Source organism: Podarcis vaucheri (genome assembly GCF_965113315.1).
Source record: "Podarcis vaucheri genome assembly, chromosome: 14".
Classification (NCBI taxonomy): Eukaryota; Metazoa; Chordata; class Lepidosauria; order Squamata; family Lacertidae; genus Podarcis; species Podarcis vaucheri.
This window is the reverse complement of record NC_138752.1, coordinates 17,077,933-17,105,069: the sequence shown is the minus strand read 5'-3', so window position 1 is coordinate 17,105,069 and position 27,137 is coordinate 17,077,933. Positions and strand designations below refer to the sequence as shown.

Sequence of the window (27,137 nt, the reverse complement as noted above, 5' to 3'; positions counted from 1 at the left end):
TGAAAATGTGAACTGCCCTGTGATCTTTGGATGAAGGTAAAGGTAAAGGGACCCCTGACCATTAGGTCCAGTCGTGGCCGACTCTGGGGTTGCGGCGCTCATCTCGCTTTATCGGCTGAGGGAGCCGGTGTACAGCTTCCGGGTGATGTGGCCAACATGACTAAGCCGCTTCTGGAGAACCAGAGCAGCGCACGGAAATGCCGTTTACCTTCCTCTTGCACTTTGACGTGCTTTCAAACTGCTAGGTTGGCAGGAGCAGGGACCGAGCAATGGGAGCTCACCCCGTCACGGGGATTCGAACCGCCAACCTTCTGATTGGCAAATCCTAGGCTCTGTGGTTTAACCCACAGCGCCACCCGCGTCCCTTGGATGAAGGGTGGCATACAAATTTTAAAAAATAAGAATAATGTTCTCTGCCAATTTCTCAGCACACAATTAAGGTGGGGAATCCTGAAAGGCCCATTGCCCTCTTCTGCCCTTCTTAATCGTGGCCTCATTTGCTAGGGTAAATTTCCTGCGGGCGATGCGAAATGTAGTCCAAAACATCTGGAGATGAGCCAGGCTGGCAAAGGCTGTGCAAGGGGCACCTCCGCCTTCCTCTTGCCCACGCAGCATGTGGCCCAAACACCTCCTAGTGCTCACACAACCTTAATTTGTTTCACTGCCTCGCTGTCACCAAAGGCTCCTCTGAAGCCAGACGTGTCTGGCTAGTATTTCTGCTGACTCAACAGCGAGCTTTGCAAAAGGGGTGTCATGTGTCAGCCACAAGGAAACAGCAGCCAGGCAGCATCTCCTCCAAGACGGAGCAAAACACTGGAAGCCAGATGTCAGCTTCTTTCCCCCAAACAACAGAAAATTCGGTCGTTTGCTCCTCCATCTTTAAAGACTGCAAAAAGCCCAGATTGCCCATCTGTCACTCGCCTTAAAAGTTATCACCGTGACAGAGCCATTTTAAAACACAACTTCAGGTTGTGCTGTAACGTTGCTAACCTAGCAGACACCACAGCCTTTTAAATGAATACAAAGAACTAAAGACAAAGAACAGTGGAAAGCGTATGTAAAGATAACGCATCAACTCACTTTTCTCCCCAGTTCCCTTCCAGGAATGCTCTAGGGGAGAACATGTTTAATAAAAAATTAACCATGAGATGCAATCTACAGAGGGCCCAGCTGCAAAAGTCACTTACTGTGGGTTCATTTTTACTCCAGAACCAGAGCTGCCGGCAGCTGTTTGTACTCACTAAGAGATAACAGCATTCAAAAGCACCCCACTCTGGGTTATTTCATAGGATCATAGAATTGTAGAGTTGGAAGGGACCCCAAGGGTCATCTAGTCCAACCCCCTGCAATGCAGGAATCTTAGCTAAAGCATCCATGACAGATGGCCATCCAACCTCTGCTTAAAAACCTCCAAGGAAGGAGAGTCCACAACCTCTGGAGGGAGTCCGTTCCACTGTCAAACAGCTCTTACTGTCAAAGTTCTTCCTGATATTTAGTCGGAATCTCCTTTCTTGTAACCTGAAGCCATAGGTACAAGTCCTACCCTCCAGAGCAGGAGAAAATAAGCTTGTTACCTCTTCCAAGTGACAGCCCTTCAGATATCTGAAGATGGCTATCTTATCTTATGAGGAACCGGGTGGTGCTGTGGGTAAAACCACAGAGCCTAGGGCTTGCCGATCAGAAGGTCGGCAGTTCGAATCCCCGTGACGGGGTGAGCTCCCGTTGCTCAGTCCCTGCTCCTGCCAACCTAGCAGTTCGAAAGCATGAAGTGCAAGTAGATAAATAGGTACCACTCTGGCGGGAAGGTAAACGGCGTTTCCGTGCGCTGCTCTGGTTCACCAGAAGCGGCTTAGTCATGCTGGCCACATGACCCTGGAAGCTGTACGCCGACTCCCTCAGCCAATAAAGTGAGATGAGCGCCGCAACCCCAGAGTCGGCCACGACTGGATCTAATGGGCAGGGGTCTCTTTACCTTTACCTATCGTATCTTGTAACCAGCTCCTTCAACCTTTCCTCATAAGGTTTGGTTTCCAGAACCTTGATCATCTTAGTTGCCATCCTCTGCACATGTTCCAGCTTGTCAACATCCTTCTTAAACTGTCATGCTCAGAATCGGACACAGTATTCCAAGCGTCGTCTCACCAAGGGAGAATAGAGTGGTACTATTCCTTCCCTTGATCTGGACACTATACTTCTGTTGATGCAGCCTAGAATAGCATTAGCTTTTTTCTCAGGCTTACTTTGAACAAATTCCTGTCCCCTGCAGATATCGTTAGACTCCAAACCCTATCACCCCTGACCACTGGCCAGGGTTGATGGGAGTTAGGCATCCAACAGCACTGAAATCCCTTCATCTCAACCATGAGCTCTAAGAAAGATATTGACGGGGTTTTTTTTGTACATGCAGTTCTTTTTTATTTGTTAATATATATTTGAAAATGAAAATAATTTTTAAAAATACCAATGGGTTAATATAGTTTAATATATTAAAAAACAAACTTCACTGCTGCATAACCTAATGCACTTCTTTGCTTTATAGCAGCTGGGTTTCCACAATATTTGGAGTGCATAGGGGAGGCTTACAGTTTAAAACATGAAAATGCTGGCGCAGCTCTTATCACCAGATCTGCCAATACATAAATATGCCAGAACAGATCAATATTTTTAAACGAATATGCGGGAGAAGTGATCACACAAGCCATTATTGGACTTACAAATGTCACAGGGTTCCAGAATTCTGATTCCAAAGATCTAGATAGACACTATATACAAACAAACTGTCCCTCTTAAGAGCTTAACTGCCTGAGATGAGCCAAGCCCAAACAACCTGATTGGTGACATCAGAGCAGCTCAACCAATGAGAAGCTAGGTAAGGAGAAAACCAAGCCATCCATCAGAAGTGAGTTTCAATGACAAGGGCCCACTACTAGCACAGAATTAAGTTCTATAACACAATGGAATGTGCTTGCAAGTAAAAGTGCATGCCATGGGTGGGTGGCTAACCCATGGACCTCCAGATGTTGTTAGACTCCAATTCCCATCATCCCCAGGCAATTTACTTTATACATCTCTGAACCTATCAGTGCCCCTTTCAACCTCATGAAATCCAGCAAAGCATCCAAGTTGCCTGGACTCTGTTGACACCAAGCACAGCAACCATTCCCAACAACAGAAACACACCTCTTCTTTCATTTGCTCAATCAAAAGTTCACAGAATCAAACAAAGCCAGCTTTCCGACTCACACCCAGTCTAAAGTGAGAATAAAAAACACTTTTGCCATTTCACAACCATGAAGCAAGCAAAACAGAAATACCTTGTTTTAATAGTTTCATTGCAGTTTATATTAAAAAGGATACCACACAAAATTTTATCAGTTAAGAATGAATAAATACTAAATGCAAATTGGTTGGAACTGATGGTTTGGAAGAAAACGATGGGTGGAAGTAACCACAGTTTACCTGATTCATACACCGATGTAAACTTTGGTTGTAGTGAACCAGTGAGTGAGTGAATCAGGAAAGTGAGGCAGGCCAAAGAAGGGCATGGGTGAGAGAAGGGCTTGTGAGGAGGTCAAAACTGTTGGGCACCTGCCCAGGTCCAAACCTGAGGAGGGTGCCAAATGTTTCCTAACAGCCGCAGCACAGACCTGACACTGCCAATGACGAAGCCATGGTACCAGCTAGGAAACAAACAAATGTTCTTGCTTTTTTTGTAAATGCTGAATTTAATCAGAAAGTGCAGCCAAGAAGCAAAATAAGGATTGAGAGTTCAGAAAAGGAGCACTACGTTTTCAGTCTTAAAAGCCACAATTCACCAGAATCCCTCTGTCCCTCACCTGTAAAAATAGACAAAACTGATTTACCTAATAAAAGAGGCTGCAGAAAGCACTTGCAGCATCACTACATCAGTAGTTTATTTCTACTGTGCATTATTGTGGTAGAAAAATTCTGAAGGATGGTGTGTCTTAGCTTGAACCAATCCATTTTTTATATATATAAAAAAGTTATATTGGTGGTTGTTTTCTAACACTTTTGCCCCATTTTCTTCCTTCTCTCTTTTTTTTAAAAGAAAGGAAGTGTGGATGAGAAGAAGAAAAAACCTAAAATGTGGTGCTTGAAGCCTATGTTCTGCACTCTTCTTGCCTCCTACTTTTGATGTATCTGCCTGGCTTGCTCTCCAACTGTATGATCAAAGTCAGACCATGCCCTGGGGAGGCAGTATCCAGCTACATCATGCCACTGAAATGCTTGTGGCAAGCGCACTCACGCCAAAGAGGACGACAGCTTTTCAAAACACTGCCTGCTGCCAGCAGCTTCCTCTAAACGGTGTGATGAGGCCAAAACCACATAATCTCTGAGGTCACTCCAGCCTTTGGGACTTAGGTTAACGAGGAAAACCAAGTGCCATACAGTCTGCGGGCTTCTAGATTAGGCTTCTGCAGGCTTATTTTAAAGCTGACATGGTTAAAAACAAAGCATGTGCATGAATGGTGGACACAAATGCATGTGTGCAGATGTTTCCAAATTGCAGATCCAGGGCAGGGGATGAGCTGCACGGGCAGAGAAAGTCCTTGATGCCATTTGGACCCTCCTATTGCAGTCAGAAGGGACACGGGTGGCGCTGTGGGTTAAACCACAGAGCCTAGGACTTGCCGATCAGAAGGCCGACGGTTCGAATCCCTGTGACGGGGTGAGTTCCCGTTGCTTGGTCCCTGCTCCTGCAAACCTAGCAGTTTGAAAGCACATCAAAGTGCAAGTAGATAAATAGGTACCCCTCCGGCGGGAAGGTAAACGGCGTTTTCGTGCACTGCTCTGGTTCGCCAGAAGCAGCTTAGTCATGTTGGCCACATGACCTGGAAGCTGTACGCCGGCTCCCTCGGCCAATAAAGCGAGATGAGCACCGCAACCCCAGAGTCGGCCACGACTGGATCTAATGGTCAGGGGTCCCTTTACTTTTATTGTAGTCAGAACATTTCCTGAGCATTCCACTAAGGGTTGAAACCACTGGGAATATCCCAGAAGGCTGATGGGCTCCCACACAGTTTACCCTTTGCAGAGCCACACTTCCCAGCTCCCTTAAACTACAGTTCCCAGGATTCTCTTGGGCAAGCCATATGCACTGAATGTGCTTTAAAAATATGGTCTGGGTGTGACCAACCTGTCTTCCTTTTGTCAATGTCAACCAGGTAGAACGTTACATTTGCATCAAGTTTAATGCTAATCATGGTTGATTTTAAACCAGAGCTTGAATCTAACCCAGAAACCCTGAATCAGCTGGTTTACAAATTCTGAATACCTTGGTGCAGGCATGAGCAATATGCTGAAAAGGAAATAGTGGAGGGGGGTCTGTGCTGAAGGGGCAGGGAATGGACAGTGTGAGCATGCAAGGAATCCCTTCTCTCCTAACAATGGTTAAATTATCAGGAAAATGGTACACCTGCATTAGGCCTTAGAGGTTTTATACAGCTGCTCACATGGATTTTCTTATGAAAGTCAGCAGCCCCAAGCCTGTGTAGATCGTTTTCTGCACAAAAGGATTTTTGCACATGTTATAAAGCCAGAATTTATTCCCCTTTCAATATTTGTTGGGATTAGTTATCCTTCCTGACAAATATGTAGCAATGCTCAAGACACATAGACATATGTTCACGGGAAGACTAAAATTACTTACAGCAATCCTGAAAGCTAGGCCAGTTTTAACATCTCTACGTTACAAACAGGGATGGGGGCAAGACCCACAAGTTTGAGATCTGAAAGAGGGAATTCCAGTTCTCAAGCACTGGCCTGTACCTGCTTTCTTAAGCCGTTATTCGTGTGTTTTGTCTTATAATTACCTTTGTAAACCGCTTTAATATAGTGTTGTGAAAGTGGTATATAAATATTTTGAAATGCATAAACTAAGGCATGGGAGAGCACCGACTTTTGTCAGGACTGCAGCCTGTAGAAAGCTGAGGTTTAAGCCCTGTCCCACCTGCATTTGCTATGGAAGGGATACTCTCTTCTCACTGGCAGCACTGTGTGACTGACATGTACAGTGGGATGTACCACGACAAGTAGGGTACCTGTTTCTGGCGGCCCCTCTACATAAAAGCCTCCTTACAAGTTATAAAAACTGCACATCTGGGAGAGATGTCCCACTCTGATTCACTTCCTGCTGTACTACTTGTATGTATAGAGAGTTATGTGGGGTTCCCCCCCAATCTATATGCTCTCCCCACCTGCAGCCTAAGGTATTACTATTCATTCTAGCAGGTGACAACAGGAATGGTGGAAGTGACTCAGGTTTCTGTCCCCTGCCCACTGCAATTGGTAGCACACTCAAAACCACTCAGAGAAAGGAACACAACTATGATTTATTCAGGATGATTTACCCAGTGTTTTCATTTTGATTTTATATATTGTGATCTTTTTTGTGAACTGCCCTGAGACCTCCAAGTGTGGGGCGGTATATCAATTCAATATTTTTTTTAAAAAAAACTTAAAACCCCTAATTCTTTCTACCAAATCACAGAAAGGTGCAAAACGCACTAAAATAGAACAACTGCCATCGCAGCAACTGAGTGTAACAGAGAACTTTACATGGCAAATCTAGTTATCACAGCAGTTTCAAATCCCAGCCATCTAATGGGAAACTTGCACATACCTACTACAGATGCCAGCAGGGGGTGGGGGTGTAGGGATGGGAGCCAGGTACAATTTTCTGGTCCTCAGAGGGCTAAACTGGCTGGGGGGTTCCTGCCAGGGACCAACTGGCTTTTTGTTTGAGTTTATAACTTTATTCTAACAAACTCCTAGCTTGGGCCTCAGACGAGCTCTGCATGGGCCTAGATGCCAGTACTGTAAGTGTTGGCACTAAACTGGTGACAATTTGGGCTGGTTTTCAACACTGTGATATATCACCAACTAAACATCGTGATGGGGATGCGGGTGGCGCTGTGGTCTAAACCACAGAGCCTAGGGCTTGCCAATCAGAAGGTTGGCGGATCTAATCCCCACAACGGGGTGAGCTCCCATTGTTCGGTCCCTGCTCCTGCCAGCCTAGCAGTTCGAAAGCATGTCAAAGTGCAAGTAGATAAATAGGTACCACTCCGGCAGGAAGGTACATAGCATTTCCGTGCGCTGCTCTAGTTTCGCCAGAAGCGGCTTAGTCATGCTGGCTACATGACCCAGAAGCTGTCTGCGGACAAACGCCAGCTCCCTCGGCCAGTAAAGCGAGATGAGCACCGCAACCCCAGAGTCGTCCACAACTGGACTTAACGATCAGGGGTCCCTTTACCTTTACAACATCGTGATATACCAAAATATAACCATGTCTGAAATAAGGATGGAGCTATGAGAAGGCATTGGCTGGCTTCACAGTTTTTCCTGTATCATGATTCTTGCATAGCACACAGAGGTTTAGATGCACATAGAGAAACATGTCTGTTGAAATAAACATACATGTCACCATAGTGGGGAAAACTGTAACCAAGTGAGCTATGCTCCTGCTTAGTCTGCTGTCTTGGAGCTAAGCCTACCTGCTCTTCCTTCTTACGGTTCCTAACTTTAAAACAAACTTTGACTGTGCACCCCATTCAAAATAGAGGACATCTTCAAACAGAAAGGCTACCCTACCTCAAATACACTTTGCATAATTTACTCTCGTTTTGAAAGCCATTTGGATGTCTCAGCAACACACGGGATATTCATTCTCCCGAAGAAAGAAGAGGAGAGTCATATTTGGGAACCATCAGTGGAAGCTTTGAAAGAATTCGTCGCTGACGAAAGAACTTCAGAGCCACAATAATGTAAATTCTTCAATCAAATCCCAATTTGGCCATTGTTGTTACAGTACCTGATTGGGACATTTTTTTTCTTTTTCTGTTGGTACTCTCATTGAGTATTCCTGCAGGTAGGATATGTGTTTAAAAAGTGTTAAGAGCTCGTTTAGTATTTTTGGTAATTTTTACATTAGAAGTGAACAGGCCCAGTTTTATCCAGGAAGAAAATACAAAGGTCACCAGCACATACGATTTACCAGCTGAGGGTGACAATTCTGAACCTTCCTCTCTCACCCCTATCTTCTGCAGGGCTAGCTACTCCCTGGCACCCTAAGAATGACCAATAAATGCAAAGTTGTTTGCATTGTTTGGCTGGCTGTAGTAGCCAAATGTTGGTTGAAGGGCAGGGTCCTGGTATTCACAAAGGGCATATTCCTGATATCACACTATCTTAGAAACACGGCACAAGGTCAAGGACAATCCACCAATCTCAACTTTGAAGCTGGACAGAATTGAACTATGGGCGCCTGGTGGTGATATGAGCACCATGTAAATCTGGGGCAAAGGGAGCAAAAATTTCTAGCCATTATGGTTATGGAAATATGGTTGAAAGCATATGGGCAACTGCCTAACGAGATCTCTGAAACGAGAATAAAGGTTTATGGAGAGCAGAAAGGGTTTCTTTTAGTGACCTGTATAGCTCCTTTCCCCTCTCCCATGACTAACAAAATCTGAATTAAGCAAAACTAATAAAAAGGCAGAACCATGCAAATAAATTATGCATTTATTGAATTTGCATAGTTTATACAGGTGGCAGAACTGAGGGTTTGCTTAAGTGCAGAATTTGAATTGCCTTGGCAGGGAACTTCTCTTACACATCCAAAGAACAAAATATGCTTTGCTGTAGTTTTGGAATGACAGCTGTTGCTATTTTGAGAACACACACAAGCACACTCCTAGGTTGGATTTCAATTAGCAAATGAGACCTAGGATGGCAGAAAACATCCCATCAACTTTCTTGTTTGTTTTTTGTTTAATATTTTAAAAAAATACAATGTACTTGCTTCCTTTTAAGACAGCATTCAGTATAACTGATTTCCATCTCTTCCATTCCCCCCCCCCCAACTGAACTGATTCACAAATATGCAGCTAAGTTATTCCAACAATATGGGCTGCTGTGACAGAGTTACAGAATGAGCAGCTTCTGTTGGGGATGGAAAATGTACTGCTCTACTGATTTTCAAGGGCTCTCAAATTTCATGTCCACTGATATTAAGCAGTAAGGTTATACACAGAAATTAGGTACTACCCGAATATAATAAAATACTTGCTACTCCATTTATGCGATGATATTGCTGGGATAGGACTACTATGAAACGTGATCAGCACCACTTTGGACATTTGCCTGAAACTATACAGTGGTACCTCTGGTTACATACGCTTCAGGTTACATACGCTTCAGGTTACAGACTCCGCTAACCCAGAAATATTACCTCAGGTTAAGAACTTTGCTTCAGGATAAGAACAGAAATCGTGTTCCGGCGGCGCAGCGGCAGCAGGAGGCCCCATTAGCTAAAGTGGTGCTTCAGGTTAAGAACAGTTTCAGATTAAGAACGGACCTCCGGAACGAATTAAGTACTTAACCCGAGGTACCACTGTAGTTTAAGAGGCACAACCATTCTTTTTTTCATAACACAGTGTGAAAAAGTTTTCTCTCCACATACCACTGCAGAAAATGTGGGGCACGTAACACATTCTTATATCATTTGTATGCAATTTATTATTGCTTTTAAAATGTACGATCTTATGCAGCTTAGAACGACACACATGGTTAACCTAATAGAATTTGCAGCCACAAACACATGGCAAAAGGGCTACAGCCATGCTTGCAAAATGAGGATTAGACAAATTCAGAATAATAATCCTAACAGTAGCCATGACGCTGAATGCAATCTTGTTCAAAAGTACTATTCCCGGTTCTGGCTCCGGGAATTTGGGGGTCCTTCGGCAGGGCACCTTCCGTGGGCCCCTCTAAACTGGAAGCGGTGGGACACGCAAACTAAAGAGTTTCTTTAGGCTGCCCCTGCTTTATGGATGCTAAGTGGGAATGGCAGGACCCTCTGCTGCCCTTGCTCTGCCCTGGCAAAGGCCCAACTTGGACACCCACTAGAGGTGGTCTCAAGGATACCTCGGGATACCAGTTGCTGGGGACAAACAATGGGTAGGGCTGGGGTCTTCATGGTCTCCTTGCGGGGCTCCTAGCTACATGTGGCCCAGCTACTGCAAAAAAAGGAAGGGGGAAATTATGCTGGACTAGGCGCACCTTTCATCTGACCCAGCAAGGCTCTTATAAAACTACAAAATGCAGATGTAACGGGTATGAGTTACTCATGCGTAAACTGGTGCCTTTCTCGGCTAATTTGCCTTGTTAAAACTTTCTGACTGCACAGCCCCTTCTCATCGTGGCTGCCTCAGTCACTGGCAGAATCCGTCAGTGGGCGTTTCTTGAACCTCTTCCAGCATAAAAGTTGTTTGACACCCAGTCTCCTCCTCCTCTCACTGTGCGGGAGTCTTCTGCGCAGGGAGGGCGTGGGTAGCGGAGGACCTGGGCTCTCCTCACTGATGTCCAGTGAAGAGACCTGGAGCCCTCTCTCCACTTCCCCCGTCTGCCTCCCTTTATTCCCAGTGTTGCGCTGATTGGCTTCCCCCTCTACTGAGCTGTTTCTCCCCCTGCTGCTGGGTCCTTCGCCAGCATCATCTGGGAGCCTCCCCTTCACCTCTCGCTCCAATGTCAGTTCCCTGACAGCAGATATGGTGTGAAGAAAGATGCCTGGTTTGCAGGAGGTTTGACTAGATGATTCTTGTGGTCCCTTCCAACTCTATGTTTCTATGAAAGCAATATTGTTGAAGCTGCATGAGTCTGGTCAGTGCCTGGGTAGACCATCTGGGAACTCTATGTCTGTCTGTCTGTCTGTCTGTCTGTCTGTCTGTCTGTCTGTTTCTCTCTCTATACAGTGGTACCTCGGGTTAAGTACTTAATTGGTTCCGGAGGTCCGTACTTAACCTGAAACTGTTCTTAACCTGAAGCACCACTTTAGCTAATGGGTCCTCCTGCTGCCGCCGCACCGCCGGAGCACAATTTCTGTTCTCATCCTGAAACAAAGTTCTTAACCTGAAGCACTATTTCTGGGTTAGCGGAGTCTGTAACCTGAAGCGTATGTAACCTGAAGCACCTGTAACCCGAGGTACCACTGTATATACAAGCATACTCACTCGCTCACTTGCATTTTGTTGAGGAAAGGCAGGATATAAATGCAATAAAAAGGCAGAGCCATCAGGCATTTCCAGATTCACTAGATATAACTGTTTTGGCATGCAAATACCAAGCAAAGCAATGCAGCGGAGAACAGCCCACTTGTTGGCCATGCAAGCAAATGAAGGACAATCTAAATCTAAGTGAAGAGTCAGCGGCCTAAACACTCACACTCACAAAGTGTCAGCTGCCAAAGATGAAAGGTGAAACTGACACCTACGTGATAATTTTTTATATTTTTACGAACAGATTACAGCCAGGTACAGATTATGAATTGGAAGAGCAAAGCAAAACGAGACAAAGGATGGATAGCGCTGGCAGCGAACTGACGGAGGATGTTCACACCACCAGCAAGGCAATTATGAAGCTTAAAGTCTGTGATACTGACAGCACAACAAAAGCAATGTTTAATTTATCTCTCTCCGTTCTGTAACCAATTGCCAACACACACACACACACACACCCTCTCCTTTTACAGAATTGCAGACCAACATTTGAGCCTCCTTTGTTTCCACAGCCCTCTCTTCTTTGTGTGGCACATCATTGAGAAAGGCTGCCCTCCTGCGTTCATTAGCGCAGGCCGAGCAATGATGCTCTTTGTAGCTGGAATGGCTTCAAGCTGGCTTCTTAAAAATAAAAAATTAACTACCGAGTCACGAGAGCGCAAAATTAGTCTGAAGGTTTACACAGAAGTAAAAAGCAATGCGTGTGTGTGTGTGCGCGCGCGCGCTTTATGTGGCAAAGAGCACTGTTCCTAGATTTTCATATAAAAGTGGCCATGCTCACAGGTTGGCATCGATCCCGCAAAGCCATTTTAAAACGGCACTCATGCCTACAGCTGCTTTCTGCACTAAGTGGAGGCTGCTTACTAAAGGATCCCCGACTGTCAGAAGGAAACCCAAAGCAATTTGTGATGAAAGACTGCCTGTGATGAATGTGGAATGTATTATGGCATGCCCAACTGCAAAAGGGATCGTACTAAACACCGCAAGCTCACCTAACAAGAAAAGGTGATACAGAATCTAATTGCAGTTCAGGGCTGCCTTAACACTCTGGGTTTTTGCAGCTTTTTATTCCTAGACAAAGTAGCTACACGAGCAAACAAGTACGCATGTCTGCCTGCAGTACTTTTCTAGCGTCCTGACAATGCTTGCCCAATTACTAGGCGTGGTTATAGCTACGCACCCTTGGCTGAGGTTAACAGTTTAAGAAAGGACAAAACACTCCTGACGCAGATATGGCGGCTCAGCTCTAAATAGCCACTCCATGATTCTGGAAACCAAAACAGATTTTAGACTTTGTGACCCAGTGTTCCAGTGCCGCAAGCTGTTTTGAAAATCGAGGGGATCAGCAGTGTGGAATGAAGGAGTGTCAAAAAATCAACTGGGCACCTGCAAGGCATCCCTGAAGTATCTCACGACAAGGTTAGAACTGCTGCTCAAGCAGTTAACATTTTCACACTGTGATGTGTCTGTCCAGTCACAGATGTCTCAGCAGTCCATTCTCTCTTGTGAAAATGGCAAATTGTCTTGGGAGGAGTTCATAGCTCAAGGGTACAACATATAGGTGGTACCTGGAAAATCCCAGGTTTAATCCAGGTTAGAAACACCACAAAACTTCTGTCTTGAGTCCTTTGAAAACAACTGTCCGTCTGTGGACAAAGTGGTCTGATTCGGTGTGACTTTAGGCAGTGCTGCATAATGGTTAGAGTGCAGTTCTAGTACTGGGGAGGCCTGTGTTCAAATTTCTGTTCTGCCATGCAACTCATTGGGTAACCATGGGTCATGAACTGTCTCACAATCTAACTGCCTGACTGTGTTCTTGTGAGGGTGCTTATCACTCTGAGCACCTTGGAGGAAAATTGGGGTACAAATTTAATAAACAAAATAGGGTGCAATTCTGCAGGAATGCTGAAAAAGCAAAATAAATGCAGCAGCAGGCACAGAATTCAGCTTCCTGAGAATCTCAAAACTTCGAGATGTTAAAAATAATTAAGAAGCAAGTTTCTAGCCTTTTATCTACAGAAGCCAGTGGTTCTATGCTGGGAACTAAATGAGCTCCAAGCTTCCCTTTGACGTTAAAATTAATGTTGTATGCAGAAAATGTTTTAATGTAGAAGATGATATTTTTGACATTTGGATTTAAGAAAAATAGATGTACCAGGCCAAAATGCTTTCAAGAAGTAGATGCACACAGAAGCTTCCTGTTTTTCTCCCAATTTGCAGGCATGGCCTTGCTCAACCGCTCAGCTTACAAGCCCAATTTATTTTATTTTATTTTTGTTCTGACAAAGAGGACGAATTATGAGTTCTTCTGATTCTCAACCATGAAGGTATCAAAACAATTGTTGCGAAACATGTCCTTTCTCTACTTCTCTCATACTTCTTTCTGCCTTGCAGGATGAGAAATCATTTCTCATATCAAATAACTTCCCCTGCCCCCCCCCCGACTTTCCCCATTTCTATAGAGAACATCTGGCATTTTGGAGCCCTGCTCCTAAAGTTTTGAAATACAATGTTCACATTCTGAAAGAAAAAAACATTGTGCAGGTAAAGACAGTTCCTAATTCCTTCTAAGGTAGGTGCAGACCTAAGGTAGCTACAAACAAACATTTATACCCTACCTATCTGGCTGGGTTGCTCTTAAGCTTAGCTGTGGTTACGATATAAAGACTGCCTACAGCAGGCACAGGCAAACTCGGCCCTCCAGGTGTTTTGGGACTACAATTCCCATCACTGCTGACCACTGCTCCTGTTAGCTAGGGATCATGGGAGTTGTAGTCCCAAAACATCTGGAGGGCCGAGTTTGCCTATGCCTGGCCTACAGGCTCCCCCCCCCCTTTCCCTTTTGATGCAGGAAGTATTATCTCTGGTTAATGCCTCATTCTCAAAGGTTTTAGAGGGCACATACAGCAAAGTCCCTGTGAATAACATATACCATACAGTGGATGCTCGGGTCGCGAACGTGATCTGTGCGGGATGCACGTTCGCAACCTGCAGCGGCGCGTCTGCGCACCCGTGGGTTGCAATTTGGCGCTTCTGTACATGCGCGACTGACGAAACCTGGAAGTAACCCATTTCGGTACTTCCGGGTTTTGGCAGTCTGTAACCCGAAAAAACGCAACCTGAAGCTTCTGCAACCCGAGGTATGACTGCATTTGTAATAATGAAGAGATGGAGTTAAGGGTGAGGTTCACACATAACACTAAGCCGTGGTGTAATGTAAAACAAGGTTTATAAATCTCCAGCAAACCATGGTTTACGAGTATAATTTGTTTGTGCTTAATAAGCCATGCTTAAGTGGCTCGGTCATCTTAGGCCTGTTAAATACAGTGTGGCTCAGTTTTACATACAAACCACTTAGCACCTTTCGCATTTGTAGGAATAGATAAGTGGTGTGCATGAGAGAGAGAGAATGAATGGAAAGAAGGGCGGCAGTAGGAGAGGAGAGGGTATCCCCACTCACTTTGACCCAGTGGTGAAGCTCACTGGAATACCCTGGTCTACTGGCCCCTCCCAACATAACTTACTTCACAAGGTTGTTGTGAGGATAAAATTAGGAGGGAGAAATCCCACACACCACCCTGAACTCCTTGGGAAAATGTGGATAAAAAATGTAAATCAAAGAACAGGCTATTTATTATCCTACTTTTTTTTTGCAGTAGCTTGTAGGATCCAGCTCCAATTAATGTGGATAACTGTTCTAAATGATTTACTGCAATGTGCTTTTATTGGGTACCAGCATACCCCTTTGTTTAACTCTACCAAAGAAGTTTAGACATTTTAAGCTACAAGCAAGCTATACATTGTCAGTGAACACTCTGCTGGTCTGCTATCTGGGTTGCCTATCAGCGTTTCAGATTCCACACGTCTGCACAAGCTTAAATTTGTTTTTGAGAAAGGCTGTATGGAAATGTCTAGATATTTTAATAGGCTTAGTATGAAAATGTAGTCATAGTGAGAATTCCTTCTAACGGTTATCTTGAAGGAGGTGCCACCCCCCCCCCAATACAAACAGGAGGTCGAAGGACAGGGAACATACCTGGGCATTGGATAACACAGGGCAGCCCCCAGATGGAGAAGTGTGAAGGAAAACACTCACGTTTGCAAGAGAAGCATGCAACCCAAGAGTGGCTGCCATGTACTATACCGGATACTAGTATTAACTGGTTTACTCATTGGTTCAGTTACTGTTATATATTAATTTATACCCCACCTTTTCCCATGATAGGACTCAAGGCAGCTCACAGATAAAAACAATCACTGTGAAAAACACTGGAAAAACAGCAATTAAAAAACAATTAAACACCGAGAGAATTAAAACTATATACAGTCGTACCTTGGTTGACAAATGCCTTGTGAGTCAAACGTGAGTGTTCCGGTTTGCGAATGTTCTTTGGAACCTGAACGTCTGGAGCGGCTTCTGACGCAAGCTGCGCCTTGGTTTCTGAATGTTTCGGAAGTTGAACAGACTTCCAGAACAGATTCTGTTCGACTTCCGAGGTATGACTGTATAGTGGAACCTCGGTTCCCAAACGCCTCCGTTGTCGTATGTTTCAGTTCTTGGACGCTGAAACCCAGAAGTAAATGCTTCCATTTTTGAACCTTTTTTCGGAACCCAAATGTGTGACGCAGCTTCTGCTGAGTGCAAGAAGCTTTTGCAACCAATAGGAAGCTGCGCCTTGGTTTTCTAACATTTCAGAAGCTGAATGGGCTTCCAGAAGGGATTTGTTCAATAACCGAGGTACCACTGTACATACGTATATAAAATCTGTTTAAAACATACAAATAATTACAATACGAAACAGCCCAGCACCAGCCCTTTCATTAAGCAGTTGGTTCCCAAAAGCCAGCTGGAACAAGAAGGTATTCACCTGCTGGAGGAGGGACAGCAAGGAGGGAGCTAGTCTAGCTTCTCTAGGGAGTTCCAGAGCCTGGGAGCAGCCACCGAGAAGGCCCTTTCCTGTGAGGGTGGTTGGGACACAAAGAAGGGCTTTCCCCTGAGGATCTCACAACCAGGGCAGGTTCATATGAGGGAATCTGTTGTGAACTGCCCTGGGATCGTCGGATGAAGGGCGGTATACAGAGTACAGTGGAACCTCGTGTTAAGAACTTAATTCGTTCTGCAGGTCTGTTCTTAACCTGAAACTGTTCTTAACCTAGGTACCACTTTAGCTAATGGGGCCTCCCCGCTGCTGCTGTGCGATTTCTGTTCTCATCCTGAAGCAAAGTTCTTAACCCGAGGTACTATTTCTGGGTTAGCGGAGTCTGTAACCTGAAGTGTCTGTAACCTGAAGCGTCTGTAGCCTGAAGCATCTGTAACCTGAGGTACCACTGTAAATACATTTTTAAAAAGGTCTCTTGGATAGTTTGGACCTAAGCCACGCAGCGCTTTCTAGGTCAGAACCAGCACTTTCAATTGTGTGCGGAAACAGAGTAGTAGCCATTGGGGCTGTTGCAGCAAGGGAGTCGTATGCTCCCCATAACCAGCCCCAGCCAACAATCTGGCTGCAGCTCCTTGAGCCAGTTGAAGTTTCTGAGCACCTTTCAAAGCCATCCCCACATAGAGCATGTGGGATGCAACGAAGGCATGTGTCACTGTGGTCAAATCAGAAATCTCAAGGAACAGGTGTAGCTGGTGCACTAGCTTCAACTGTGCAAATGCAATTCTGGCCAACGCAGAAACCTGGGCATCTATGGTCAGGGTTGAGTCCAGAAGCACACCAAAACTCAAGTTATGTATGCCTCTCTTTATGTAAATGTCCGGGAGTTGTTTCTACTCCTGGAAATATAGACTTTTCTATAATAAATAACCCCAAAGTATGTACCAGATAGAGCCCCACTAGTTTCAGAAATAAGACTCTCTTTGGCAATAACCCACATCAAAGCACATCAACAACGTTCTGACCCGTAAAACGGTTTTTAAAATATAAAATTTCTCCAAGAGTGGCAGATCTCTAAAAAGAGTGTAACCAGAATATGCTGCAAATCACGACGACACAGTTTCCCACTGATATGGAGCAAAATTTATAATTTTGCAGTTCACAGAGAATGTGACAAGATAGACCCTGATAAAGGAGGCAGACATTTTTGGCCAAATCACCGCAATAGTTTTATGTTCCAAAAACATTCCATCATCCCTATGCCATATCTTGATGAAAGTATCGTGCCAATTTTTGCTGGATTATGCTAAAACGGTATGATTTGTTCCAATTGCAACACTGGGAGGGAAAAGTCCGAGGACATTAGTGTTTTGGCAATGGCTTGTGGGAAAGGGCAAAGGAGGAGGCAAGTAATCGAGAGGGATGTAGCAGGGCAGGGGTAGCAGAGCTGTACAAGGCAGATATGTATGCGAAAAATGAATATATATGGAGCCATCCCTCATTAATGGAAGCTCTAAGGAACACTTCAGTGGGCATCTGCACATTTTCAAGCTTTTTTTCCATGAGTATAAAGTCTAGCATTTTGTGTTTTAAATAGATAAAGTCAGTTCCCAAGGTTGTCACACCCTGCTGCAGCCCTTGCCAATAACCTGGGGCCCTACAGATTCTGTGCACTAAATTCTCATCAGCCCTAGACATCATACAGTGGTGCCCCGCAAGACGAAATTAATTCGTTCCGCAATTTTTGCCGTCTAACGAATTTTTCTTCTTGCGAAGCACGGTTTAAACGGTTTAACAAAGTCGCAAGACGTTTTCGTCTTGCGAAGCAAGCGCATAGGGGAATTCGTCTTGCGAGGCAAATCGCGAATGAAAAAACCTTTCGTCTAGCGAGTTTTTTGTCTTGCGAGGCATTCGTCTTGCGGGGCACCACTGTAGATGCACTGCTGGCTGGGACTAATGGGAGCTGTAATTGACCCAATCTGAAGGGCGCCAGGTTGGCAAAAGATGCTGTATATGGATGATTGTGAAATCTGTGCATAAGAAAAAGAGAATATCGTTTGGCAGACGGAGGAAGGAGATGCAGGCTTTCTATACAAAAACACCACTCAAAGGTTACAACATACCTTATGAGAAAGAAATTAAAATTCGAAACTGCTTTGGATCCCTTATAACCCATAGAATACAAAACCCAAATAATATTAAAACACAATGAAAAACAAATGTTTCTATTCAAAATCTGATACCAGATCAGCAGTAAGCTTCCCAAAGTTCACTGGTTGGCTTTTAATTCCTCTTGGGGGAAAAAATTCACCACTTACAGATGGTTTACATTTAGAAGACTATTTAATATACACATGCACCTCGGGCAAAGATGTTTGGCATCTCTCCCTGAACCAAATTGCCAACTGCATGGCATTTGTTTGTTCCAATGGCCTAGTTTCTTTCTTTCTTTAAGGAATTAAATTGTGTTAAAAGCTGAACCTATCAAACCACAGAGCCTTGGAGCTGGTTCACAAAATTTAAAAAGACAAACATCAGGTGTGGCGCCCAAAGCCATCTACAGTTACTTTTGCACTTAGGTAGAGATTGTGATGTGTGAATTAGCCCATCCACAACTGTGGCTGCTGCAAATCAGCAACAATTTTTGCACAAAAGAGCCAGCCCTAGGAATTGCTTCTACACAACCACATTTAAGTGCTTTCTTGACCTCTCTGGGCATGTTTGTGCACGGTGCTAAAGCATGGCTTAGCTCACAAGACCAAGCAAAGCACTGGGTTCGCATGCTTCCCCCCCGCTGCCTGCCCAAGAAGAAGTCTGCTGAGTTTAGTTTTGCTTTCAAAGAATCTCAGCTTAGTACAAATAGGGTCCCCTGCCTCTTACCACCCTAGCAACTTCTGCTTTACTTGAGGCTTGTGGCAAATTTATCAGAACAAAAGATGGAGAATAAAATCCCCTGACAATTACTGAAAATTATTTACCAATATTTAAAATACTAGCTGCTGTATAAAAATTACATTTGTCAGGGGCATTACTGAATGAAGTGTTAGCTGTAGGTATGATATTTTGCAGGAGTGTATTTTTAAAAACTCTTTCTATCCAATGAAAAACACTGTGTCTTTGTAGCTGAAACTGGCACCTTTCAAGTCTAGTCTAGAGATGTGGAAGATTGAGATGTTAGAATTTTGAACTGTAACACTGACAACTGCAGACAGGAGATACCATTTTTAAAATACCTCCTCTTCCCCTATGCAAAACACACAAAATTTAACCCACCCTCTTCTCCCTGATGCTTTTTACATAGGGAAGCATTCAAAAATGTGACTTCCCACCTGCAATATGAAGTGGTACGGTAGTTTCTTCCTCACTGTGCTGGTTGAACAATTTCAGACATTGATCACAACAGGACTCAGAACAGATACAGGTTTCAAGTACCCTAGGCCCCTAAGCAACCTTCTAGTGTGTGTGTGTGTGTGTGTGAGAGAGAGAGAGAGAGAGAGAATCAAATTCATCTTACCACAAAGCTCTCAATAAAAATCATACCAACCGTAAGATAAATCGGGGGTTAATTACACCTAAGCCAGTGATGTTTATATTTGGATGATGTATATTTTTGAGAGCTTCCATGGTGTGGTGCTAGCAACCTCTTTTAAAGCAACTAAACCTGCAGTCCTACACACACTCACCGGGAGCAAGTCCAATTGCATTCAGTACGGCGAGGTAAACATGTGCAGGCATGCAATGTAAAATTAAGGCTCAGCCTTTAAAAACTTGGCATTTTGGAGAATCAAGTATGAAGAATCTGTCATTTATCAGGTTTTACAAAACTAAGTTACAGATCTAAGCCATCATGGAAACTAAACATACAAGAAATCAGGACACAGGAAATTTATTTAAAAAAGCAAGAAAAGTTATCCCAAAATGCTTAATCAAAACCAGTTTTGATAAAACAGAGCTCTGCCGATATCCGTCATTTTACCAACGTTGATGAAAAGAAATGAATATCACATGGCTTCTGAGGCAGCATTTTAAAATCAAATGAGTTAGGGAAAGACATCTGGAAGGGATTTTAAGTTTCCATGGTAAACAAAGATTTGGAGGGGAAATTTAGTTTCCCACATCTTTTAGGAGATAAATATCTATTTCTGGAAATATGTAATATTAATGTTGGTCACAAAAAACATGGCATATTTAAAATATGTTAAGAACTGATATCTACTTGAATGTCACCACCAGTGCATGTGCTAAAATCTAACCAAATTTAGAAAACTCTCCAATTCCTCTGTGGTTAATGACTATACAGAACTTCTCAGGCACTGGGTGTTGTTCACGGTGCAAAAATGAAAACACACACATCACAGGATACTGAAGAGTCAAATAGCTGAGCAATTGACAAAGTTACCAAGACAAAACTATTATTCCCTCTTTATACATACGAATTAGAAAATCATTCCTATCTACTTTTCTGAGTTCAAAGGTTCAGAAGAATAGGTCTGGGTGTATTCTTGCTTTAAGAAAGACTCAGACTAAGGAGAACAGCCATCCAAAGTTGCCTTATACGGAGCCAAACAACTGGTCCATCTAGTTCAGTCATTTCTAGCTAGCATTGGTTCTCCTCCAGAGTCCCAGCCCAGCTGCTAAAGATCCTTTAAATGGACAGGTGCTGAACATGGGGTTTTCTGCATGCCTTGCTCAGTGGTAAAGCACAAGATTTGCAAGGCAAAGATCCCACATCCAATAACTGATGGCAGTCGGTGAAACAGAATTAGCGTACCCAAGAATATGTTGTTGGACACCAACATGGCCAACCATCAAGGATGATGAGAGCCTAAGTATCTGGAGGGCAGCAACTTTGAGAAGGCTGGGCTGGATGATCCAACGGTGTGATCATGACAGGGACAAGAAAGTCAACATCACACGATCCGACGACCCATGGAGTCCTGTCTCATTCTATTCCAATTACTGGTGTCATTTGCTAATATTGGAAAACTGCTGGTTCTTAATTCATATTGTCATTTCCTTTATGCTGTCTTTTAACTAGATGGATTTTATTATTTTTGAGTCCCTGTAAACTATACTATGGGAAGCTGTTCTGGCCAAAGCGGGGGGGGGGGGGGAGGTAAAGGGACCCCTGACCATTAGGTCCAGTCATGGACGACTCTGGGGTTGCGGTGCTCATCTTGCTTTATTGGCCGAGGGAGCCGGCGTTTGTCCGCAGACAGCTTCCGGGTCATGTGGCCAGCATGACTAAGCCGCTTCTGGCGAACCAGAGCAGCACATGGAAACACTGTTTATCTTCCCGCCGGAGCAGTACCTATTTATCTACTTGCACTTGACATGCTTTCAAACTGCTAGGTGAGCAGGAGCTGGGACTGAACAACGGGAGCTCACCCAGTTGCGGGGATTCGAACTGCCGACCTTCTGATCGGCAAGCCCTAGGCTCTGTGGTTTAGACCACAGCGTCACCCGGGTCCCTAAAGGGGGGGGGGGTACAGGAATTTATTAAATAAAAGTATTTTCAAATGCGGTCTTCAGAAATAAGGATGTTGCCCATCACTGGCGCAATGGCAAGCACGTTTCAAGAAATGCATCTTTTATATATGATAGCACTGGAGGACAAAATGAAAACAATTAAAAGTATGCTCACCCAGCACGTTCCCTGAAGGCACCTCGTGTAGTTCCTCAAGTCCTCTCCCCATCAATAGGTAGAGATCTTCTAAAGTGCAGCAAGTCAAATGAGGCACTGAAGGCAGGTTATCAGAAGCAGAACATCCTACAGGAAGCTGTGGCCAAATTGAAATGTACGTAATTTAATTTTATAATGTACGTTCTTTAACTGCTGATTTGATTTATATCTTGATTAGCTAGGGCCGACTCGTCTTCCAACTCTGAATTTCAGCAATAATTCTTACGTGTATTTTATTATATGTACACCACTTGGAGGTTTTTACTATTAAGTGTATACAAATCCCACATAAACAAGGAAATAAACATGGGGAAGGAGAGAAAATAGAGCCACTCAGTAATGGATACTGTTCTAGAAAAAAAGTTCTCGACACATTTTTCTGAAAAAAACAAAAAGGCAACATTAAGAATAAACAAGAACACTTTCTTCCTTTACATTCTAAGCTGCAAGGGAAAGCTTGATTACAAGGTTCTCAGAAGTAAAGAAAACGGAATACCACAAATCCCCCAATTATTATTATTTCCCCAAACAGGCAATGCCAAACTAAATTATAGGAAACTTTCCTGCTAATGCCCAAGACAAAAGGAGAGTGTGGCTGGTAGGGTTGATGTTTGCTCCAAATAGACCCAAATGAGAGCCAAATGAGACAGAAGTTGGGATGCCACGCGTGCAAAAAACCTTGAGAGTGATCAGCAGCTGAAGGCACAGGGCCAGATCTGTTTCCATCCACCACCCCAAGTGCCAAAAGTTGTCCATCTCTGGGTGGGGTAGGAGATTGAACTTTTCAAAAGCACACTTTGTGAGATAAGGAAAAGGGGCTTACCTTGTGCAACGACTCAGCAGGATCATATTTTGGTCCAAGAACGAAGAGCTTTTGTCCCCTTCTCACAACTCCACTGAACACCCTTGCAAAAGCCACAAAGGCGTCCTTATTTTCGGCTTCCTGTTTTGCAGCAGCCAGGGTCATCGCCTCCATTTGACTTGTAGGTGGTTGATCATCGCCTAAGGAAGGGTTGAGGTGCAAACATTCACTTCCCTGTTTCTATTCTGCTTCATCTTGCACTCAAGACTGCTTACGGTAACATGCAGCCATTAATGCAACAAACCCAACTTATGCCAATATCCAATCAACTGGATAAAAATGGCAGCATATTTGAATCCAAGTGCCTTTCCTCTGCTCATTCATCTGGTGAGCAGGGGTCAGGAGTGATATGGATCTTCTCTACCCAGCCTAATGCCACTACTGGGATGAAAATCCATGGGTGTTCTGTACTCTTCGCCCCAAATCAGGCTAAGAAGGCTAGAGGCAAAGGTTTGGTGGACTGATCTCGCCCATAGGCTGATCTGCCACGCTTTATTTAAAATGACAAAAGGAACAGCATTTCATCACCAATCATGAATCAAACACATCCACCGAATCTTCTTTCCTGGCAAGCGTTTCATCTCACCTGTCTTTAGAACTTGGTCCGCTGTATTTCCTCCATTTGTCTCTTGTGCCAACTGCTGCTCCTGATTTGCTGCTAACTTCTCAGCATGTCGTCGCCTTACAAGATCACGCCTTTGGGCTATTTCATCTTGTGACAGAGGCCTATGTATCATTTGAAAGAACGTTATTTTTTTTTGGGGGGGGAAGCTTTTCTGGACAGCAGATGCCACCTTTGCAGTTTCTCAAGAACAGTTCAGAAAGTATCCTGGCAGTCTTGTAAAACAATATAAATCGGAGCAATCAAGGAAGACAATTGTCTCGGCTTATGCTGGTGGCATTTCAACAAATTCATCACATCCTCAACTGGAGGAGTATGGCATCTCATTAAAGTGAGCTTCCACTACCACCCAGTTGGGATTATATCTTATATCCTTAGCATAGTGACATCATCATGGAAGTTTTCCTGGCTGCTGTTGGGGTTTCTCTAGTGCAGCAGAAAAAAAGAAGCAGCCTTTCCATTTGCCACACATTAAAGGATGAGTAATTTTTAAAAATGCAAGTCAGATATTCTGGCCAGCTGCTGGCAGGAAATTTATGCAGTAGGAGGCTAAAAATCAACTACCTGGATATCATGCCAATGACGAGCTGTTATTATTATACAGCATCAGTCATTAGTTTGATTGCTTTATAATAACTTATTGGAATTCTGAATTAAAAAAAAGAAAGGGCATGCTTCAGTTTCAACTACGATTAGCTTGTGAAGAAAATAGCTTTTACTTCTATAAGGGTAAAAATTAAGTGTGGCTCAGGGACACTTCCTTTTCAATTGTTTAGTAGCCACTGGACTATTCAAAGACTAACTCCGGTTTAAAATTGATTCCACATGTGTTGGTTGGATCCATGTGTAGATTTATCTTCCCTGCAAACAAAGGCTGCACTTCAAAGCAGCCGCAATAAATGGTTCCCTTCCTCTTCAGAGACCCCACTTTACTTTGTTAATTTCATAAGTAGGTGCTATCCACAAATACTGCCCTGCAGTTCTGACAGGATGTGCTGCTGAACATTGTCCTTGCCCCATAATAGATGGAGCTGCTCAGGGTCAACTTAAACCACCAATGAAGTACAATTCACAGCCAAGGGACTCGGCTGCACTACAACGCACAGCGCCCTTTGATGCAAATTCATGTCGGTATTTATTCAGAAGATCGCACAGAGATCTTTGGGAGCTATAAAAAAAAAATTACATTCATTTGATGACACAATTTGCAAAGTTGTTACTTGACACAGAGGCTGTGTAGCTTACAGATCACTTTAAAAAACATCCTTTGGGGAATAGGAGATTGTAAAAACAAGCGAGTTAAGGGATGAAACACACACACACAAGCCTTTGAGTTGAAGACATGTAAATAAGCTGCTAGCTGAAAAACAAAAGGAAGCAAGAACATGCAGAACTGAACAGGGAAGCAACAATTTCGTGGCAAGTTCTGCTTGAAGAAGTAGGATTTAGGCAGATGAAGGAGAGAAAGAGGGGGGGGGACCTGTTGTGAAATCTTCAGAATAATTCTATTTACTTGTTTTTAGGATTTGTACCCAGCTCTCCAGCCAAACCTCCTCGAGTGGCTTACGAGATTGCTTTTTGTGTCACAATAAAGCCAGCCATAAAACACCACAAAGAAAAGAGCAGAGAACTATAAAAACCATTTCCAGCAGCGCCTGTCAAGAAGCTCATCTATTTGTCTCTGCTAGAGCAAAGGACCGTTTTAGGAGCCGTCTCTTGACTTTCCCTCCTTCAAACCAGGCAGGAGTGATGGGCATTGAGTGCCAAAAGTGTAATAGAGGGGTGGGGGGAGGGACAGTCAGACAGACAGACAGACACTACCACCATCCACGAAGACTATAGACCTATTGCACTCCGGACAGTACGAACTACCCCCTGCGATGCAGGAATCTCAACTAAAGCATCCACGACATGAGAGATTTTAAAGCACAGTTTGGAAGGCCATCTGCCATTGACTAGAGACCCTCGGGGTCCCTTCCAACTCTATGATTCTATGATTCTTAAGCACTCTCACTGTTGAGAGGTAGTGCGCCACTGTCTCCAAAGAGCAACAGTAACAGGAGAGGGCTTCTTGCTTTCATGGCCCGCTTGTGAGCTTCCACAGGGCATATGGTCGGCTGCTGCGGGGAAGATGGAGTCTGGGCCAGATGGACCTTTAGTCTGATCCAGCTGCCTGCTCTTAAAAAAAGCAGGTCCTAACAGCAAAAAGCTTATGATCTTATTTTAGACAGTAAGGAAGACGGGGAGGGGGGTGAGTGGAAGGGGAGGGAAATACAAAGGGCACCGGAGGACAGGTATGCAGAAATGTGATTCAGAGGCTGAAGGCTAAAGGGTTAAGCCAAAAGCTTCACTGAGGAAGCATTCAAAGAGCGTGCGGCAATGCCATGCTGAGAAGTTCCTGGCATAAAAGGGGGGAAAGAGAGCATTTGAATTGCCCAAGCTCTTTGGAGTTGCAGGAAAAAGTTATCTATGCAGTACTACTGCCAGACAAAGCCAACTCAAAGCGCCTCTGCCTCCGTGTCTTAGCAAGCAGATAACTTTTAAAGACGGCCAAGAACAATGACCCCCTGATCATTAAAAGACCATTTAGTGCCAACTATGAGCATGATCCTGCCAAAGGTAAGCACTTGGACTCCCACTAATTTCAGCTGATGAGAGAATTAGACACGTGCTTAAGTCACCCAATGAAATTAAGCAGATGGGGTAGGGGAAGAAACTTGGAGGTTTGTGGAGGGGAATCAAGCTGTTATTAAAACAAAACCAATTTAGGCAGCTGTAGCTGGTTTAAAAAATGTGACTTGATATACAGTGCAAAAAAGGGAAAGGAATCACAGTATACATATAAAGTAAGACTAAAAATACCATATTAAGTATACTTCTAAAAACTTTCTTTTTACTACCTGGATTATTAACAGTTCACAGGATGTAACACTCCAGCTACTCTCTGTGAAAAGCCCTCCACATTTAAGGATGTAAATCCCACAAGTCAAGGGTGGCTAATCTGTGGCCCTCTGGATGCTACAGGACTACAACTCCCTTCACTCTGACCATCTGCCCTGCTGGTTTGGGCTGATGGAAGCTGGAGTCCAACAATATCTGGAGGTCCACAGGCTCCCAACCCCTGCTTACGGATGCCAAGGGACAATCGTCATGGCTATCTACTAAAGTGATCTACCTAATGAATCTTCCAAGTGCCAGGCAAATCAGTTTGGGCCTGAAAGTGAAGGAAGGAACCTTCCAGAACGTATTATGTGAGTGAATATGGGATTCTTAGCTTAACACCAATGAAAGCTCACCAAGTCGTAACTTGAGACTTGCATACCAGCTACCTCTCTATATCCTCTGTCCACATAGAATCATAGAATTGTAAAATGCTGGAGAGGTCGCACAGCAATAGGCACATACCTCCACATTTGGTGCGAATGCCCCAAAGTCCAATCCTTCTGCATATTAGTGCTGCAGGAAATTCCCAAAATAACAAAACAGATAACAGAAGCAACTCCACAACTTGCCCTATTTAATATCTTCCGGGACAACAACACACACTACAAGGAACTTATAAATCACTTACTTTCAACAGCTAGAAATATCATAACTAGACACTGGAAGGACCTATCAGGAATGAACATAGACCACAGGTACCAAAATGTATGGGAAACCGCCTTACTAGAAAAGTTAATCAACAAACTCAAACCAGCACAAGGACAAGCTATGGAGGATGCCTTTACCTCATTGTGGTTCCCCTTTATTACATACACAGGACAATGACCTGTCCCCTTTAAGAACATACAAATCAATATAGCTAACCTGACCCAACAACCTAGCCCGCCTCCCTCATACAAATAAGCCACACCACAATCAACTAAACACAACCAACCAAGCTTGGGAACCCCTAACCTCTCGCAATATCAATAAAAATAATTAAATAAACAAATAAAAGACCTACCCATGTAATGCAGACACAAGTCGCCCACACTAAGAATAGACAATAGATTGAAAGAATAATTTCCCCATC

The 27,137-nt window shown here is 43.9% G+C and overlaps 1 protein-coding gene across 2 annotated transcripts in view; it reads right to left on the bottom strand.

Moving 5' to 3' along the window:
* EFL1 (elongation factor like GTPase 1) overlaps positions 1-27,137 on the bottom strand; it is a 65,122-nt gene that overhangs the window by 20,923 nt on the left and 17,062 nt on the right. For both annotated transcript variants that reach the window (XM_082198328.1, XM_082198329.1), the window contains exons 13-15: positions 23,087-23,226; positions 22,462-22,640; positions 21,600-21,735 (exon numbers count right to left, since the gene is read on the bottom strand). In XM_082198328.1, the coding sequence (XP_082054454.1) occupies positions 21,600-21,735; positions 22,462-22,640; positions 23,087-23,226 (455 nt within the window). The remainder of the gene's footprint in view (positions 1-21,599; positions 21,736-22,461; positions 22,641-23,086; positions 23,227-27,137) is intronic.